We start from the raw sequence: 21,155 nt of genomic DNA, 5'->3' as shown, positions 1-21,155 counted from the left end.
TTATTGTTTAACATAACAAGACTTATATATAAGCAGGTTACTTATTGGAATGCCTCAAATATAAATCCTACTTGGGTTCAAGAGATTGTGCATGGACCTTTGAACAAGGCTAAAACATGGCCAATATATTTTACAAGAGGTTATTTGTTTCATACAGAGAATCACAGTGCTGGACGAAAGACATGTAACTATGGGGTCTCTGTTCAAGGTGAAAATTATGCGGATGTATCTGACGCTGCAGATTTCTACAGGACATTAACTGATATCATAGAACTTGAGTATGAGGAGATGCTTGGGTTGAATACCACACTATTTAAGTGCAAGTAGTATGACCCTGTAATTGGTAGAGGCACTCGAAGAAGTAATGGTGGCGTTGTAGACGTTCTTTCACCCAGAAAGTACGATAAAAACAAACCATTTATTCAGGTATGTATATAAATGCCACATTAATTATTTCTTGTCATTATCACATTTATATATAATATGTGTAACTTTTACACGTTGATTACAAAGCAGCATCTCAAGCCTCACAGGTTTGTTATATTTCGTACCCATACATATAGAAACCGAAGCATTTGTGGCTTAATATTCTAAAAGTGAATCCGAGGAGAAATATTTCTGGAGAACCGACTCTTCTGCAAACAGAAAATGATGATGTTGTATTGATGACTACAATTGAACATGTCATAGTAGACAATTTGGAAAAGGGAGACCCAATAAATCTTGACTACGATGTTGCAGACGCGGAACCTGAAGATGAATTTATTTGTAATTTATTATCTTCGGATAATGAAGAAGAAGACGACGAAGAACCCTGAAGACTATATTGGTGCTTTAAGATATGTTAAATAAATTATGTACTTTAATAAACGTACTTGTTTTTTTTTTACCTTTTAATAAAAATTTGGATTACCTTTGTTTTAATAATTTTTTTAATTGCATTTCTAGTTATTTGAATTAATTTCCTTTGTAATACATATTAAATCATAACATTTTTTGTGTGATAAAAAAAAAAAAATTAAACATTGGGGCTACTCGAACCCGGGTTACTAGATTTATAATCACCATACATAACCATCTGATCCATCTTCTCTTTTGTAAATGTAAACAAAACGTTTTGCTTATAATGTGTAAAACATTTGTTATATTTAGGCTAACAGATATTTCGGCCAAAAATCAACTCGGGCCCAAAAACAATTCGATCCAAATGCGATCCATCGCATTTTCTACGATCCATCTCCTAACATTGATACTCCGAGATAAACCTAAACCTAAATCATTTGTTTCCATCTCCTTCTTCCATCATCACCTTCTTCGATCCATCTTCCTTCTTCTCTTCGATGCATATCCTTCTTCTCTTCGAGATACCTAAACAATTTGATCCTCTTTTTTCTTCGTCTTCGATCCACCTTCTTCGATCCATCTTCTCCGTCTGCGATCCAGATTCTTTCTCATGTTGTCGTCGAATCCTGCAATTAAGAAAACCAAAAAGAGAAAGGTTGCACCCAACTTTTCTCAGAGAGCCGGACCCTCTAACCCACCCGCAGCCACCGTTAAAGAACCAACCCTCTTCTACCTCAGTACAGTTTCACGCCAACGGCTCGAATTCCTCCACCGTTCACGCCCCAAGAGCAACAATGAGTTATCCCCCAAAATTTCTGGAACTTCTCACCGCCACAGACGCTTTTCTAGAACTCCGTCAATCGAGTTCCTGATCCGCCTATTTCGACACCGGAGGTTCAGAACAATACTGCGAATGAACCGGAGGATCATCCGCTGTCTCCACCGCAGCACTCCCATGGTCAATCTCGACAACCATCTCCTCAAGGTAACAATTACGATGCATCGCCTCCACTCCAGGATGACACGATGCAATCTCTAACTGATCTGCTTACGATGCCTGGCCGTGAGAAGTTTACGACTGTTCTCTCTCCCATACCGTTGCTGAAGACAACTTGGTAATGTTTGTGGCTTTGGTTTGTTTTAATTCTTGTCTGTAGCAATTGGTAATGTTTGTAGCAATTGGTTTGTCATACTTAGGGTGTTGAATTCGCGTTTGTAATGTTTGTAACAATTAGTTTGACACACTTAGGGAGAAGGCAACTTGGTAATGTTTGTCTTTGGTTCAACAATATGTTTGGGGATTGAATTCTCATTGCGAGCACTTGGTTTATTTATCTTAGGGTGTCTTTGATTCTCGTTGCAAGCTATTGGGTTGTTCGTATGGCAAGTTTCAATCTCGTCGCTTTCAAACTAACTATCATTGTTTACATGTGTGTGTGGTGGTTTGATCGGGACAAAAAAGGCCAACTTGTTCGGAAGATTAGCAAAAATTTTACAAACAAATTCGATGGTCCATATTATACTTGGACTTGTGTGCCTCCCGATAGAAAAGAGAGATACTTCATAGAGTTTGCGGTCAGAATAGTACAATGTTACCTGTTTTCTACTTGTGTTTATTACTTGTTTTCACTGACATAATTCCTTCTCTCTTTGTTATGTAGAAAACTCACATCTGAGACCCATTGATAACTGAAAAAGACCGACTTTTTTTAAAAAAATTAATAAATAATAAATATATAAATATAATATAATAAATAAACTACAACTAGTGGTATCATATACTCACTAGCCACCTAACCACAATCACATTCAACAGCGGAAATAACCAATATTAATATCCAATAGAATAACCAATAATAATCCAATAACCAACATTAATTCCAAATCATAAACTAATGATCCAAACAATATAAACCAGAAAACCAGCAATCCTAAACAACATTCTATGACTCAACTCTAGCCTAACAGAAGCCAGATAACCAAGCGAACCACTAGAACATCCTCCTCTTCATTGCCTTGATTCCACGATCACACTTTGCCTTTACCTGCACCACAAACACAAATTGCAATGCATGAGTATTTTATAAACACTCAGTAAGGCAATCCTCCCATCTACTGGGCTATACACACAAGCAATAGAGACATCTCTAACCATCAACCAACAATCAACAAATCAACAACGACAAACCAGGACTCTGCATCGACCGACACCAACATGCATCGACCGAAACCAGATGGGGATGCATCGACCGACACAAGGTTGCATCAACCAATGCTAGATTCACTTGCATCGATCGACACTCGCACTGCATCGACCGATGCATGCTCGACATAACACGAAAACCCTAGGTTTTACGTGTCGTCCTCGCACTTGCATCGACCGACGCACAAAGTGCATCAACCGATGCAATGCCGAGCATCGTGTTTTCCCCAAAGCTTCTCGCTGGATCTTCGTTCCTACAACCACAAAACTCGATCCCAAGCCACAAGAAAGCTTCCTAACGTCCCAAATATCAATCTAACAAGCCTAACAACACATAACAAGCAAATCAGAGAGATCTTTAGCTTAGATAAGCCATGGTCATGCACTTACCTTTGCCAAGAAGATTAAGAACCTTAAACAAGCAAAACAACGCTCCTAGGAAGCTCCTACAACGATCCCAGCTACAGATCTCTACAGGAACAGCCTCAAATCTCCAGAAAATCACCAAGAACACTTAGGGAACTTTTCTCGCTTTTGTTTTCTCTCAAAAATGGCCAAATCCGTCGAATGAGACAAAAACACGACTTAAGGGTTTCCTAACCCAAAACGCAGCGTTTGACTTAAGTCAAAACGCAGAAAATTGAATCTGCATCGACCGATGCACTATATGCATCAACGGATGCAATCCCCTAAACCGGGATTTTGGTTCGTGGATGTTACAAAAACAGGAACTGTTCAAGAACATTTCAACACCATCTGTAAACGCCGGATGAAGGGCATGGTTAGCGATGCAAGGACGGCTCGAATTTAACCTACATGGATTGAAGGTACTCTCTGGCAAGAGATGGTTGATAATTGGGATAGTGAAGAACAACAGCAAAGGAGTACCACCTATTCTAATTCTCGTATGTATGACCGTAATGGTCTCGGTCCCCACATCCACTTATCAGGCCCTAAGTCATATAGAAAAATCCACGATGATCTGGTACTAAGTCATTTCTATTTTGTTAGTTACATTTATCAACATTTCTAACTTTAAACACTTTCATAACCATTCTTTAATTTCTAACATTGCAGGAAGAGGAGTTGGGAAGAGAGGTCAGTATGGGTGAAGTTTTTTTCAAAATACATACAAAGCCGGATGGTTCTTATGTTGATGGCAAGGCAGAGAAAATCCATCAAGCTTATCAGCAGAAGCTACAAGAGAAGATGGCTGAGCTCGAGGCAGATTCAACTCTTTCAGATGGTACTTCACACCGTCGGGAGCTCACCAACGATGAATGTACTGCCATCTTTCTTGAGGTAAAGTAGCATTTCTACTCGATCATGCATTTGTTTTGCTCTTTACTTACTGTTTTTCTTTTTCTAAAAACAGTGCACTAAGAAGGATTCACGAGGAACTCCTTATGGTGTTGGAAGCCTCAAAACAACCATGGCAAGGGCAAGCAACCATCACAAACCGAAGCCTTTCTTACATTGCAAGAGCAACTGAAGGAAGCCCAACGTCAAATTGAAGTTCAGGCGACTCTCAATGCTGAAGCTGCTGCTCGAGAAAAAGAGACTGCTCTCCTTGTGGCTGAGCAAAAGCACGAGATCAAAGAGTTGTCGTTGATGGCAAAGTTTATGTGCAACACTAATCCAGCCTACCTAGAGTTTATAGCCTCTCAATCAGCTGAGGAGGACAATCTTCCATCAACAACTCCATGATCAACTTTAATATGGTTCATATATTTTCTTAACTCATGAACTAAGTTCTTTTCTTCAGTTTGTATATGTTATAAACTTTTTTTTTTTTTGCTTTTGGTTTGATTTCTATATTGGACTTGTGTATGTTCTGGTTTCAATACGATTATGGTTATGTTTATAATGTGTTTTCATTAGATTTTTCACTTGAATATTATGTTTGTTCTCCATTTCATAAATCAGTATTAAAATCAGGATTACAAAACAATAAAAAACAGTTAATTTCATTATTTTCCAAAACAAAGTAGTCGTTATATAGTCGTCATTTAGACGGCAAATTATCGTTAAATAGACGGTAAATAGTCGCAGAATAAAATGACTAATTTAAGACTAAAGTATTGCAAATTTTATTCATGTAAAACCGTCGTAACTTTGTCGCAAATTAGTAGCGATTGTTACACGACTACTGCTAATATAATCATTAAATTATCGGCAAATTGTCGCCAAATTTGGTTATTAAATAACGACAATGCGACGAAAATGTAACAACAACAGCATATCGTCGTTAAATAGTCGCTAAATAACGACTATTTAACGACTATATGTATTAGCGACAAAAGTTTACCTACAACAGTGATTAGTCGCGAAATAGTCGCATATGTTTATTTAACGACTATTTAGTGACTATTCCCACAGTGGCCGTTCTCTTGTTTTCTTGTAGTGTATGGTTAGCCAATTTCGGACACTGAGTACTGCAACAAGATTTGTGTAACATCCGCGAACCAGATTTTGTGATTTTGGGAGGAGTGTCGATCGACACCCTAGTGGCATCGATCGACACCACTAATTTCTGGGTTCGACCGGTTTGATTTAATTCGCGATTTTTCGATTGGGATGGTTTGGTTAGTGGTTTAACCGGGTATTTAAAGGGGAAATCGACAAAATAAGGGTTTAGTCTTTTTCCTCTGTCGCCGTTTTGTGTTTTTGGAGAGAAAAAGGGAGAAAAGTGTGTTCTTGGGATTCCTAAGAGAGATTTAGTGAGATTGCTGGCTATTCTTGAGTTTTCTGTTGCTGGGAACGAAGGAGAAGCTTCCTAAGGAGTTGCTCTACTGTTCTTCGACCTTTTCCTTCTGTATTTTGAGGTGAGTGCTTGACCATGGTTGATCTAAGCATGAGATCTCCTTTGTTTTGTGTGATTCCTTGTTATTTGTGGTGTTTGCTTGCTTAGGTACATTGTATTTGTGATTTCTAGTGAATTCCGAGATGGTTAGACGTGCTTGGAGTCGATTTTGTGTTGATTGGAATCGGAGTTCGTCGCTGAGTTTCGCGCAGATCGTGTCTGCAGAAGAGGCATCGATCGATACCACTTTTGTGGAGCATCGATCGGCACCGTCTTGAGTAGCATCGATCGGCACCATTCCAGCATCGGTCGGCACCAGTTTCTGTAGCATCGGTCGACACCGATTGAGCATCGGTCGACACTAGTACCTGCCGAGTCTTATTTTCATGGTTTGATGTATTGATTGTGTTATTGTTGTTTGTTGACTTGGGAGTCTCATATGCTTGTGTGTATAACCCAGTAGATGGGAGGACGGCCTCACTAAGTATTTATGATAATACTTATGCATCTCAATTGTTGTTTGTGATGTGCAGGTAAAGGCAAAGTGTGATCGTGGAATCAAGGCGATGATGAAGGGATGTTCTAGAGGCTTGATTGATTGTGGTTTAGCAGTTGTTAGGTTGCTAGATTAAGTCAATGGAACATTGTAGGATGTTAGCTTTTGGTTATTTCTGTATTTGGATTATGGTGTTATTGGATATTGGTTTTTAATTGTTGGAATTCTTTTGGTTTAATGGAAATTTGTTTTATTTGGTTATCCGCGGTTATTGATTGTTGATAGGATGTTAGTGGGTATGGGACCACTAGTAAATTAAGGTATTAAAAAAAAAAAAAAAACGGGAAGGGTTGTTTCATTTTGGTATCAGAGCCCTTACGGTTCTAGGTCTAGGGTTCATTGTGTTTTTGCTGCTGATGTTTAGGATTCCATGCTATGATTGATTGTGTGAGTTGGTCAATTGTGTGTGGCATGAAGTCCTAGAACATCCTCTTCGAGCCTGTGTTGTGATTTCACGGTAAGTTGTGTTTTTGTGTACTAGAATTATTGTTTGCTTAGCCTTCTGTTCTTGGATGATACAGATGGTTAGAGGTGAGGATGCTGTTGGTCGCGGTCGTGGTCGTGGTCGTGGGCGTGGTCGTGGTCGTGGTCGGGGACGGGGTCAGGTTCCTGAGGCCAGTGTGAGTGTGACCCAGAGCATGGCCAGTGAGGAGGTGGCGGAGTCACAGGTTCATCCTAGTGTGTCTGGAGACCAGGCTGGTTTGGGTGACGGCAGGGCAGATGGGCCCGGTGTCGGTCACGGTGTTGCCCCGGGTATGGGGGTTGCAGCTGAGGGTGCTCCGGGCAGGGAGGATGTCTTGATGGACTTGCTAGCTCAGGTTTTGCAGCGACTTCCAGCAGTTGTGCCACCAGTGGTTGGTGAGCAGGATCCAGTGGTGCCGCCAGTGGTTGGTGGGCAGGATCCAGTAGTGCCGCCTGTGGGTGGTGGGCAGGGTCCAGCGGTGCAACCTGTGGCGGGTTTGCAGGCAGGTGTGCAGCCGGGGGCCGAGGTAGTGGATGCTCAGTATGTGCAGATGATGGAGCAGCTGCGGCATGTGTGAGCAGGGTATTTCTCAGGAAGTACCGATCCGAGTGTAGCGGATGAGTGGAGAGAGCGGATGGAGGATATTTTCCTTTCGCTTAGGTGTCCCGACCGGTACAGGGTGGATCTGGCAGTGTTTTACTTGTCAGGAGATGCTCGTGTGTGGTGGAAGTCGGTGACAGCACGGAGGGTGCAGCGGGGTATGTCTTGGGGAGATTTTGTGGGGGAGTTTAACTCCAAGTATTTTCCTCAGGAGGCTCTTGATCGTATGGAGGCACGGTTCTTGGGTTTGACTCAGGGGGACCGTACAGTGCGGGAGCTGGATGCAGAGTTCAGTCGGCTTGTGGGGTATGCAGGCAGGGCATGGGAGCCAAAGTCGGCTCAGGTGCACAGGTTTTTGTTGGCTCTGCGGGATGATTTGAGGACTCGGTGCAGAGTGAGGAGCTATGCTACGAGAGCAGAGTTGGTTGAGGTTGCAGCTGGGATAGAGGATGACTTGAGGTCACAAGTGGTTGTGGTCAGTTCTTCGGTGCAGCCACAGCAGTCTCAGCCGCTTTCTGTTCCTAGCAAGGACGGCAAGCCTGCGCAGGGGCAGAAGAGGAAGTTTGATGTTATGCAGAGATCGAGGCACGGGGTGCGAGATGCTTTGGGTGTGGTAGCAGGGACCACAAGGTGACTAGCTGTCCACAGAGAGGTGAGCAGCGGGCAGTGACAGAGCAGAGGGCGGTGACGGAGCCGCGGATAGATACTCGAGTGTGTTACTACTGCAGAGAGACGGGGCACATCAAGCCTCGTTGTCCCAAGTTGCAGCAGAGGGCAGTAGCAGTGTTGCAGGCTGGAGCTCAGCCAGGGGTGCAGCAGGGTGTGCAACACGGTGTGCAGCCGGTGGGTTGGATCAAGCCGACGTCACAGGTGTACTCGACTCAGGAGCCCGGTGGCACTAGTGCAGGAGCGATCACAGGTATAACCTCTGAGATTCGAACTTAGTCAATCCAATAGTTCAGATTATATTTGTTTTTGTTTGTGGTCAAGTGTTAGGTTCTCAACACATGAGGTTTGTGTAGGGACCTTGTTGGTGGGCGGGTTTAAGTCCCATGTTATGTGCCGAGAGTGCGGGGATCAGAGGGGATTCTGGAGAGCATTCAGGAGTTGTCAGAGTTGCTGGAGGCAAGTTCCTGAGGGTTATTGGACGAGCAGGAGGAGTTGATATTCAGATCGCAGGAGAGTCGTGGCCAGCGGATTTGCTTATCAGTCCAGTGGAGTTGTATGACGTTATTCTTGGTATGGATTGGTTGCGTCGGTATAAGGTTCATTTGGATTGCTATCGGGGTAGAGTGGAGTTTGAGCGTCCAGGAGGGAAGTTGGTTTTTCAGGGCATTAGACCGACTTCGGGGAGTCTCGTGATCTCAGCCGTTCAGGCTGGGAAGATGATCGAGAAGGGCCGTGAGGCTTATTTGGTTACTATATTTATGCCAGAGTAAGTGGGGAAGTCTACAGTTAGCGGTATTCCGGTTGTGGAGGACTTTGAGGATGTGTTCCAGTCATTGCAGGGATTACCACCATCTCGGTCGGATCCTTTTACTATTGAGCTGGAACCGGGGACGATGCCCTTATCCAAGGCTCCTTACAGGATGGCTCCAGCAGAGATGGCAGAGCTGAAGAAGCAGCTGGAGGATTTGTTGGGCAAGGGTTTTATCCGTCCTAGTTGTTCACCATGGGGAGCTCCGGTGCTGTTTGTTAAGAAGAAGGATGGGAGTTTTCGGTTGTGTATCGGGGTTTGAACCGAGTTACTGTGAAGAACAAGTACCCTCTCTCGAGGATTGATGAGTTGTTGGATCAGTTGAGGGGTGCTACTTGGTTCTCCAAGATCGACTTGGCTTCAGGTTATCATCAGATTCCTATACATGAGGCAGATGTGAGGAAGACAGCCTTCCGGACGAGATATGGGCACTACGAGTTTGTGGTGATGCCGTTTGGGTTGACAAATGCGCCAGCTGCATTTATGAGATTGATGAACAGCGTGTTCCAGGAGTTTCTGGACGTGTCAGTCATCATTTTCATCGACGACATCCTGATATATTTTAAGAGTCCTGAGGAGCATGCAGTACATTTGAGAGCAGTGTTGGAGAAGCTGCGGGAGCAGAAGTTATTTGCTAAGCTGAGTAAGTGCAGTTTCTGGCAGCGTGAGATGGGGTTCTTAGGACACATTGTTTCTGCAGAGGGAGTTTCAGTGGACCCAGAGAAGATTCAGTCCATTAGGGAGTGGCCGAGGCCGCAGAGTGCCACTGAGATTCGGAGTTTCCTGGGGTTAGCAGGTTACTACAGGAGGTTTGTTCGGGGTTTTGCGAGTATGGCTCAGCCGATGACTAAGCTTACAGGGAAGGATGTCCCATTTGTGTGGTCACCAGAGTGTGAGGCAAGTTTTGCAAGTCTCAAGCAGATGTTGACTACCACGCCGGTGTTAGCACTGCCTGAGCAGGACGAGCCTTATGTTGTGTATACAGACGCTTCTAGAGTGGGGTTGGGTTGTGTACTTATGCAGCAGGGGAAGGTTATAGCCTATGCTTCGCGGCAGTTGCGGAAGCATGAAGCTAATTATCCTACTCATGATTTGGAGATGACAGCAGTGATCTTTGCTCTTAAGATTTGGAGATCCTATCTGTATGGTGGGAAGGTACAGGTATTTACAGATCACAAGAGTCTGAAGTACATTTTTACTCAGCTTGAGCTGAATTTGAGGCAGAGGCGTTGGATGGAGTTAGTAGCGGATTATGATTTGGACATAGCTTACCATCCTGGTAAAGCTAATCTGGTTGCAGATGTCTTGAGTCGGAAGCGGGTGGCTTCGGCTCAGGAGCAGGATATGGAGGTATTGGTAGGTGAGATTAGTGCATTGAGTCTGTGTGCTATCTCACAGGAACCTTTGGGTTTGGAGGCAGCTGATAGAGCAGATTTGTTGAGCAGAGTGAGGTTAGCTCAGGAGAGCGATGAGGGGCTGGTGAATGCCTCTAAGGCTGCGGGTGCAGAGTATCAGGTTTCGGCTAATGGTACTATCCTTGTGCATGGTCGGATCTGTGTGCCCAAGGGTGAGGATTTGAGGCAGGAGATATTGAGAGAGGCTCATTTGAGCAAGTTCTCTATTCATTTGAGCAAGCCCTGTATGGGAGGCCGTGTCGTACACCATTATGTTGGACTCAGGTGGGGGAGAGGAGCATATTTGGTGCATATTTTGTTCAGGAGACCTCGGAGAAGATTCGGGTTTTGAGGCTGAACATGAAGGAGGCTCAGGATCGGCAGAAGAGCTATGCTGATAAGTGGAGAAAGGATCTTGAGTTTCAGGTTGGTGATAGAGTGTACCTCAAGATGGCCATGTTGCGGGGTCCGAACAGGTCATTGACGGAGACTAAGTTGAGTCCGAGGTACATGGGTCCGTTCAGAGTGGTTGAGCGGGTGGGACCAGTGGCATACCGGTTGGAGTTGCCTGAGGTTATGCGTGCGTTCCACAAGGTATTTCATGTGTCGATGCTGAGGAAGTGTCTTCACGAGGGTGATCAGTTGTTGGCTAAGATTCCTGAGGATCTTCAGCCTAACATGACTTTAGAGGCGAGGCCATTGAGGGTGCTCGAGAGGAGAGTCAAGGAACTTCGGAAGAAGAAGATTCCTTTGATGAGAGTCCTGTGGGACTGTGACGGAGTAGAGGAGCAGACTTGGGAGCCTGAGGCGAGGATGAAGGCAAGGTTTAAGAAGTGGTTTGAGAAGCAGACCGCGACTTGAGCTTGTCTAGCCGGGTCCGAGTTGTAGTCCGTGGCTGGAGCGGGTACGGAGTATTCCAGCCCATCTCTCTTGATATTTGGTCGCTTAGGGGTGGTTGGTTGTGCGACTAAGTATCAAGATGAGGTGGTGCTCGGGATGCGGGTTGATGGCTCTGGTTGTTGTATTTTTGCTTTTTCTGATGTAATTTCATTGAGATTGTAACGATTATGACATTTTTGAGATTAATAAGATGAGTATTTTTCTTTATGTTTGACTGTTGTTGTCATGGGAAAAGAGAAATAGCTCGGGTTTCTATTTTTGGAAAGTTTCCATAAATAGAAAGTTTCTAAAAAGGGAAAGTTTTGTGGAAATGTTGAGGTAGATCTAGCCGGGAGATACTCGTTGGCATCAGTATTTGTTTTGCTCAAGGCCGTGCGGGCCCAACTCACGTGATACCGATAGCTCGATGGACTTTGTGGCCAGAGAGTGGGAGTGGTATGTTGCTTCAGATGACGATCCGAGAGCGCGCTTGAGGGTGACGACCCAAGAGCGGGATATGTGAGGCTCCCTGGATACCGTAGCTGTGAGCCGAGGCTCGGCAGTGAGCCGGTATGTCTCGAGGGTTGTGACCCAAGAGCAGGGGGAGTGTGTGTGAGTGACTTCCTGGATGCCGTAGCTTAAGGCGGTTGGCCTGATAGCGAGCCGGCATGATTCGTTGGTTGCGACCACGGACGGGGGAAGCACTGAGTTGTGAGCAAATAGTGTTTATGATGCGAGTATATTGGCTAGAGGGAGACCTCGAGAGTCAGTCGGAGGTGTGCGGGCTGTTGCGACAGTGGCACGGGAAACCTTGGCTGACGGTGTTTAGTCCGGTCTGGGGACGTGCGGGCCGTGCTGACGGTGGCACGGAGGTCCTTGGCAGATGGACGGGATTGCGGGATTCGGGGACGAATCCATATTGGTGGGGGAGAATTGTAACATCCGCGAACCAGATTTTGTGATTTTGGGAGGAGTGTCGATCGACACCCTAGTGGCATCGATCGACACCACTAATCTCTGGGTTCGACCGGTTTGATTTAATTCACGATTTTTCGATTGGGATGGTTTGGTTAGTGGTTTAACCGGGTATTTAAAGGGGAAATCGACAAAATAAGGGTTTAGTCTTTTTCCTCTGTCGCCGTTTTGTGTTTTTGGAGAGAAAAAGGGAGAAAAGTGTGTTCTTGGGATTCCTAAGAGAGATTTAGTGAGATTGCTGGCTATTCTTGAGTTTTCTGTTGCTGGGAACGAAGGAGAAGCTTCCTAAGGAGTTGCTCTACTGTTCTTCGACCTTTTCCTTCTGTATTTTGAGGTGAGTGCTTGACCATGGTTGATCTAAGCATGAGATCTCCTTTGTTTTGTGTGATTCCTTGTTATTTGTGGTGTTTGCTTGCTTGGGTACATTGTATTTGTGATTTCTAGTGAATTCCGAGATAGTTAGACGTGCTTGGAGTCGATTTTGTGTTGATTGGAATCGGAGTTCGTCGCTGAGTTTCGCGCAGATCGTGTCTGCAGAAGAGGCATCGATCGATACCACTTTTGTGGAGCATCGATCGGCACCGTCTTGAGTAGCATCGATCAGCACCATTCCAGCATTGGTTGGCACCAGTTTCTGTAGCATTGGTCGACACCGATTGAGCATCGGTCGACACTAGTACCTGCCGAGTCTTATTTTCCTGGTTTGATGTATTGATTGTGTTATTGTTGTTTGTTGACTTGGGAGTCTCATATGCTTGTGTGTATAACCCAGTAGATGGGAGGACGGTCTCACTAAGTATTTATGATAATACTTACGCATCTCAATTGTTGTTTGTGATGTGCAGGTAAAGACAAAGTGTGATCGTGGAATCAAGGCGATGATGAAGGGATGTTCTAGAGGCTTGATTGATTGTGGTTTAGCAGTTGTTAGGTTGCTAGATTAAGTCAATGGAACATTGTAGGATGTTAGCTTTGGTTATTTCTGTATTTGGATTATGGTGTTATTGGATATTGGTTTTTAATTGTTGGAATTCTTTTGGTTTAATGGAAATTTGTTTTATTTGGTTATCCGCGGTTATTGATTGTTGATAGGATGTTAGTGGGTATGGGACCACTAGTAAATTAAGGTATTAAAAAAAAAACGGGAAGGGTTGTTTCAATTTGTGAAGGCACATGCGAAGAAAACGAAGATCATGAAGAAACGATTAGCAGTCTTAGGAAAAAAGCTTGAATTGAAGTCTGAACTAATATTTTATTATATTAAAAAAATTTTATATAAATTTGGGTTTTCAAATTTGCCATTAACATAATCATGACACTTGTCAAGTACGCTGATGAGATGTTGACAGGTGTCAAAAAATTCTTATTTTTCAAAAAATAGCTAATTAATAAAATAACATTAAATCTAAATAGAATTTACATATTTATATCTAAAAAAAATCTAAATCAAAAAGGGAAATTAACAAAACTAATATATTCTTCATTGTACGTTACTTATATTATACGTGTTTTCTCAATAAGATTTTGACATGTATAAATAAAAAAGTAATTCAGTAAGCATGTATATTATTATTAATAAATAAATAGTAAATAAAAAATTTAAAAAGAATAACATAAGTTATGTCAAAAGATTTTTTTTTTTTTTTTGAAACATAATAGAACAGCTAATTAAGAAAATAACATTATACCTACATAACATTACATGTTTATATCGAAAGCTTTGATCTTTGATTTTTTTTTCTGATATAATTTTGTATATCTATTGCGTGGGTATTTGATTCATGTGGGTTTTTCAATGGAAGCTATCAGATGCAATGAAATGAAATCGAAGTATATAATGCCCGCTAATTTAATCGAAGATGGAGACACTAATGGGAGTTTCAAGATTCTACAGTTAGTAACATTATAAGTTTGGAAGATAAGTCAGTGGTTAATGTTTCTGGTCAAAATTTAGAGTTGTCTTTTCTGAATAATGTTAATGAATTTGGTACTGAAACAATAGCTGCTTGATCGAGTAATTGAGAAGCAGTTTCAAATTTGGGAAGTTGGAACGGTATACCATTTTAAAATTGGTTTCAAACTGGATTTATGTGGTTTTCTATTGGATTAGGTTCGTAAAACGTTTAAACCAGGTATATGGAGAAATATATGAGAACTTTCGATTTGGGTAAAAATAAGTTGAGAATTTATGATTCGAGAATATTTGAGACGAGGTCATAGCTTTAAGTTGTTTGGTACAATTGGATACTTCTGAAGAGTAAATAGGTCGATGATCCTTAACGTGATAATGACATATGTCATGTTTTGGATTGTATATAAAGTTTCTATTTTGTATATTTGAATTATCTAAGACTTATATATACCATCCTGATTATAATTTTTAAATTTTTATTTTTATTATATTATATTAACTTTCTTTCAATTTCTCAATTTTATTGGATTAGTCATAAAATCATTATAGTCGAGTAGATAATTTTCACCAGTTATTCATCCAAAATATCTTTGGAGTAAAAAAACTTCATGGTTTAAGAAATTATGTCACAAAACAATTTTAGTAATTATAAGATCTATAATTATGCCAAAATGAAAGTAAAGCAACATAAAATTTGTTTAATTTGTTTAGAAGACATTTTATAAGTGGTGATAAAGAGCATACTTTAACAATAAAATAATTTTGGGTGTAAAAACATATTTTTAATGGTAAAACATAGAGTAAAATTATATGTGGTTACTTATTAGATGTTGCTTTGATGAATTTGTTGTATGTAAAATATGTTGTGAACAAGTTGTGAAATGTTTATAAAATTTGACAATAATAATATTTGTAATGATGAGTATTTGGCAAAAGTTTTAGTGGGATATAATTTAGCTTTAGATTATTGTAATAATTGTTATAATATATTAAAAATATATAAATATAAATAAATGTATGAAGGTAAATACAAATATTCTCTAACTTAAAGTATTTATATATTTACTTTAGGAAATAAAAATTTCTTTATATATTTTCAAAAAATTGTTTAAGGTTTAGGATTTATTTTTTCTAACAATTTTTAATCCTGCACATCGTGCGGACCCTTATCTAGTACACAACATAATGTAAATTTTTCTAAACCGTTAAGAAAATAGTTTGTTATAAATAAAGTAGTTTATTTTCACATGTTTTTGTTGGGAAACAAAACATAGATTTAGCAAATATTTTGAACAATATATCATGTTATTTCATTTGACGACAAAATTAAAAAATAAAAAAACAAAATCAACGTGAAAGAGCATTTTACTTATTTACAACCTTATATTTTACATGTTTTCACTTTCCATTATATTTTTATTCTTTTTGCCATAGTAGAATTATATTAAATTAGTAAAGTCAATACATAGGTGTTGCTTATATAGGCTGATTTAGAAAATGATAATAGAGATTATTATTATATTGTCTACTAGAAAAAGACTTGAAATTATTTTGGTAAGCAATGTCACAATGATAAAGACTAGCAGTATACGTACACTACTAGGTGATACTCCGTGCTACAGCACGGGATTATATATTTTGTTAGTTACTTTTTTATATTTTGTATTTTTGTAATTTAGTTTTTTTATTTTTACTTATTTTCTTTGTTTATATAGTGTTTATTTGTATATTTGAGGTTATACAGTAAATTGAAAATCCTAATAGAGTCATATATTTATAGTGATTATGAATCATATTCCAAAATATTTAGTCGATGTGGGATATACAATACACATTCTCTGTAAATTAGTTTACAACTTTACATATATATAATTTCTGCGTTTTTTATTCTCTCCATCTATACTAATCATAATTAATTACTATAATTTTGTTAAGGAAATATTGAAAAATCTAAACAAAATGATGATTTGTTTTTATTTAATTGTATTAAGTTGATTTGTTGTTTCCGTAAATATCTCACAATATAAAAGCAAATCAAATAAATTTACATATATATACAATTTCGTATTTAATTTATTGATTATTTTGGAAGCAACAACGTCACAATCCATAAGTATTAAAGATTTTTCATTATTATTAATATTTGTAATAATTATATGGATTAAGTATTGTAGTAGTTAATATTTGATATTACTGAAGCCATTAAATACTTGGATATCAATTTCCTTATTTATAGGGATTATACCTCTGTTTGGCGACAAAAATAATTATTCTTGAACCAAACAACATACAAGATCCAAATATTATAAACCTGGAGTACAAACAGATCCGCGAGTTTTATTTCTTCTATTTCCGGGTTAAAGAGGATCTGCGTCCCGACCCGGTCGTAATTAATTGTCGAGCAAAGGGTATAATGGTCATTTAGATAAATAATAACTATAGGTTAATTTAATTAAATTAAGTGATTTTTTAATCATTTTTAATTAAAAAAATACCAAAACAAAGTTATTGTATAGATTGAGTCAAGTGAGTACTTCTGCTTTAATAGTATAGATGACTTAGCTTTATAATGTTACTATATTATTATATTGTATAGTATAATTTAAAAATATATACAGTAGTTATCAATTCAACAAACGCATTGATTGTAGGATTATAAATCTTTGTGTCTAACTGACGTTAAAGAGAAACAAATTTTTTTTAACTTCTCTGTCCCACTCCCACAGTATTACTGAATCAAGTTTACTGGTATTATTTTAAACAACTTAAACGCATTACCTGTAATTTGTATACTACTAAACAAATGACCAAAAATATTTTTGATTCAACAAAATAATGCGTTGTTAGATCACTGAATAAGCTCCATATAAATATTCAGAATATATATATATATTTATTAAGAACCACTCAATAATATAAGATGGCATAAGCATTGGTCAAACAAAAATAATGTTGATCATTCTGTTTCATTTCCAGATAAAGACATTTCAAATTGTCATTTTTGCCATTTAGCAGATTAAAGTATCTATTTATTTATTTTATCGACAGCAGTTTTTTTCCTTGTTTAATACAGAAAAATATATTTTCTTTTTTTAATAAACGTGACAAAAAGAAAAAAAACAATTTGAATTTAAATATCAAAGAAAAAAAAAAAAAAAAAGAGAACAAGTTGCTTGGTGAAGCAAAAACTCATTTCTCCCACTAATGATATATGATAGAGACATAACAAAGAATCTTTCATGACTTTTCTTCCTTTCTCCTCATATCACTTCCAAAATTCTCTTATGTCTTCCTCTTGTGAGTAAACGAATAAAAGAAAAAAAGAAACATATCCATGGCTGCTCCAAGATCATCAAGAAGATGCTCTTATTCTTATTTCTCCATATCTCTTATTCTTATTTCAGTTTCACTATTTGTCTTCACAAAGCCAGCTAATAATAAGCCCTTGATCGATTACAGAAACCAATTCTCTGTTGTCTCTGTCTCTTTTCCTCCTTCTCTGTCTCCTCTTGGACAGGACAACACAACAAACACTAGTTTTGCTCCAGTCTCTTCTCCTTCTCCACTACTACTGCCTCTTCTTAGAGAGAGCAACACAACAAACACTACTCTTTCTTCAGTCCCCCCTTCTTCTTTATACGATGATCAACAAAACCAAAATAAGTCTCCAAGTCCTACAAGTAAAAAAGTTATTATCAGGGTATGTAATTATTCTTTTAGTTTTTATTTTTCAACTCTCACAAACTTTTCTATCAAAACTTCTTTTTCTAATAATATTTAAAATCTGTTTCTGTTTGGTACGATCAGAAGAGAAGTGAGTTGGATAAAATAGAATCAGATTTAGCAAAAGCAAGAGCAGCAATTAAGAAAGCAGCTTCGACACAAAATTATGTTAGCTCCCTCTACAAAAACCCAGCCGCCTTTCATCAGTTGAGTTTCACTATTCTTCTCTTCTATTTTTAACCAAAAGTTATAAAAGAAAATACTCCATATAAATAAATTTCTCCATTTAGTAATTATATAAGTACAGTATTTGAAAGTACTTAGATTTATTAGTCAAAGGTGATATACCGCTGACAATTATGAATTTTCACATGGATTTTTATTTTTCCAACTATTTAAGCATCGATTTCATCAAAGAACTCAGCATTTAATAAAAGTTGCAATAAAGACAAAAGAACACAATTACGCAACGTACTCGTGTTATATAACGGCTCCGGTGAGATGCCTCAATTTAAGCAAAGACTTCTATTCTTACTACTATTTTTTTTTTTCTTTCAGTTCCTAGAGTTTTAACTTTTAATGTAATTGAATTTTGAGATTAAGGTTTTTACAAAACTAAAAAGAAGTTTTTATTATATTCAACTACTTTCATACGAAAATGATTTTTTTTTTGTCACTGTCATACGAAAATGATTCAAATGACCTTTTTAACATATATATAAACTTTTTAGTTAAAAAGCTTCCGTGAAAAGGTTTTAATCATTAAGTATGTGTTATTAAAAAACTAATTAAAAACAAAACCATTTAGACTTTTTTTTTTTGTCTTCTTTAAAACAAATTTCGTATTAAATTAAGATTTTAATATAAAATTGAAATAAAGAGATGTTGGTTCATTCGATAAAAGACTATGCGATTATTTATAAACAAGTAGGATACAGAATATGAGATATTTAGTGACTAACAACGTGGCGTACGTAGTTCACCTCAGTGATCTTTCTTGATGCTTTTTTAAATTACATTTGTAATACTTTGTATAAAATAAACATTGATGTCACACTTTTGTATGCACAAAATTCAGGAGTCACACGGAAATGATGAATCGGTTTAAGGTGTGGACATACACAGAGGGAGAGGTCCCACTGTTCCATGACGGCCCTGTGAATGACATTTACGGCATAGAAGGTCAATTCATGGACGAAATGTGCGTGGACGGCCCCAAGAGTAGAAGCCCTTTTCGGGCGGATCGCCCTGAGAATGCTCACGTTTTCTTCGTACCGTTTAGTGTCGCCAAGGTTATCCACTACGTCTACAAGCCGATCCGCTCTGTTGAAGGATTTTCGCGGACGCGCCTACACCGTCTTATAGAGGATTACGTTGACGTAGTTGCTACTAAGCATCCCTATTGGAACAGAAGCCAGGGAGGCGATCATTTCATGGTATCATGCCATGACTGGGTACGTATATTTTATACTCTCGATTTTCTTTTTCACCGTTGAGACTTGATAGTATCATAGTAATATATTAGACCCGATGAAAAATACTATATACCCGATGATCTTGTTAGATACATAACAAAACAAGAAACGAATTAGAGAATTTACGTATTGAAATTGGCCTGAAACTCTCCAACTCTGATATCATATATTGTTTTTGGTTTTCACGTAGTTGCTTGAATATTGTAATTTGATTAATATGTAATCAAGAATCTATTATCTATTTTATAATTTTGCATAGAAATATGATTACTGTTTTTTTTTTGTGTATATATATATATATATAGGCACCAGACGTTATCGACGGGAATCCAAAGTTATTTGAAAAATTTATAAGAGGACTTTGCAATGCTAACACCTCGGAAGGATTCCGGCCTAATGTGGACGTATCCATTCCAGAAATCTACCTTCCTAAAGGTAAATTGGGTCCATCTTTTCTCGGTATATCGCCGAGAATTCGATCTATACTCGCATTTTTTGCTGGAAGAAGTCACGGTGATATCCGAAAAATCTTATTTAAACATTGGAAAGAAATGGACAATGAAGTCCAAGTCTATGACCATCTTCCCCCGGGAAAAGACTATACAAAGTTAATGGGAATGAGCAAGTTTTGTCTGTGTCCGAGTGGTTGGGAGGTCGCTAGCCCTAGAGAGGTTGAGGCGATATACGCTGGTTGTGTACCGGTGATCATATCGGATAATTATTCATTACCATTTAGTGATGTGCTTAATTGGGATTCCTTCTCAATACAAATCCCTGTTTCCAGGATACCAGAGATCAAAACCATTCTACAGAGTGTCTCACTCGTAAGATACTTGAAGATGTATAAGAGAGTGTTAGAAGTGAAGAAGCATTTCGTGCTGAATCGTCCAGCTAAACCCTACGATGTGATGCATATGATGCTTCACTCTATCTGGTTAAGGCGACTTAATCTTAGGCTTGGTACATAGTATACATTATTGTTTTGTTTTGTTTTGTTACAAATAAACTTTTAAGTGTCTAAATTCATATGAGTTACCATAGCTTTGTGTTCTTTCTATAAATTTGCATAGTTCTCTCTTGTATATATACACTACAATAAACATAAGATCAAAGAGTTTCATGTTAATAAGAGAAACAAAGCATTTGTTATTCTTGTTCTAACTGATATATCATGGTTTTTATGTGCTTTTAGCATGATAAAAGTCTTATTTATAGAGTATTTTTGGTATTTTGAGAGTCTTTTGAGTCTTTATAGGATTTAGTATGGATGGGAGCATAATGGAGCTAAATAGGAAGAATTGGAGCATAATCAAGCATTGAGGCTAAGCTGTGAAGTTGGGAGACGTGTTCAGAAGGATGCATCGACCGATGCAAATGATGGTGTCGATCGATGCTGAGTCTACAAGACAAATTGGAAGTTTTCCCACAAGTTTTGAAGATTTACAAAGCTGCCCCAAAGTTTTCCATATTTACATCATTAGTTCCTGGACGTGTTTTAGGAATATAAATAGGATTTTTGGGTCATTGTTTAGACCTAAGCTTTATTTTTCCTGCAACTTTTGAGAGAAAACCCGGAGAGATTTTTAGAGAGTTTTGGAGAGAAGAATCAAGACTCTTTCAGAGAAGATTCAGAACTCCTTTTCTTCCTTTAATCTCTTAATGCTATCTATTTTATTCATGATTTGTGTTCTTACAATTATGTCTGAGTAGATCTGCTTGTTAGGTTTAGGGTTTCTCATTAGGAATGTCATGGATTATTAGATTGATTAATTGCTTGGATTCATTATTTTTCTTGTTCTTCACCATAGGTTGTTCTTAATGCTAGATCTTTGATTGGTTATCTGGATTTTAG

At 38.7% G+C, this 21,155-nt stretch overlaps 1 protein-coding gene across 2 annotated transcripts; it reads left to right on the top strand.

Moving 5' to 3' along the window:
• Window positions 1–17,265: 17,265 nt before the first annotated feature.
• On the top strand, window positions 17,266–20,452 carry LOC104731846 (xylogalacturonan beta-1,3-xylosyltransferase-like). 2 transcript variants are annotated; one of them, XM_010451339.3, is made up of 4 exons: window positions 17,266–17,805; window positions 17,913–18,034; window positions 18,907–19,282; window positions 19,609–20,452. In XM_010451339.3, the coding sequence occupies exons 1-4, from the start codon at window positions 17,440–17,442 to the stop codon at window positions 20,269–20,271; spliced, it is 1,527 nt and encodes a 508-aa protein (XP_010449641.1). In that variant the 5' UTR covers window positions 17,266–17,439; the 3' UTR covers window positions 20,272–20,452. The 2 variants fall into 2 exon arrangements, with proteins under 2 accessions (XP_010449641.1, XP_010449642.1); XM_010451340.3 differs by having other exon boundaries at window positions 17,321–17,805; window positions 17,916–18,034.
• The last annotated feature ends 703 nt before the right edge of the window (window positions 20,453–21,155 follow it).

Source organism: Camelina sativa, chromosome 12 (assembly GCF_030686135.1).
Source record: "Camelina sativa cultivar CO46 ecotype springtype chromosome 12, ASM3068613v1".
Classification (NCBI taxonomy): domain Eukaryota; kingdom Viridiplantae; phylum Streptophyta; class Magnoliopsida; order Brassicales; family Brassicaceae; genus Camelina; species Camelina sativa.
The sequence above is the reverse complement of the archived record's forward strand: the minus strand, read 5'-3'. Positions and strand labels throughout refer to the sequence as shown.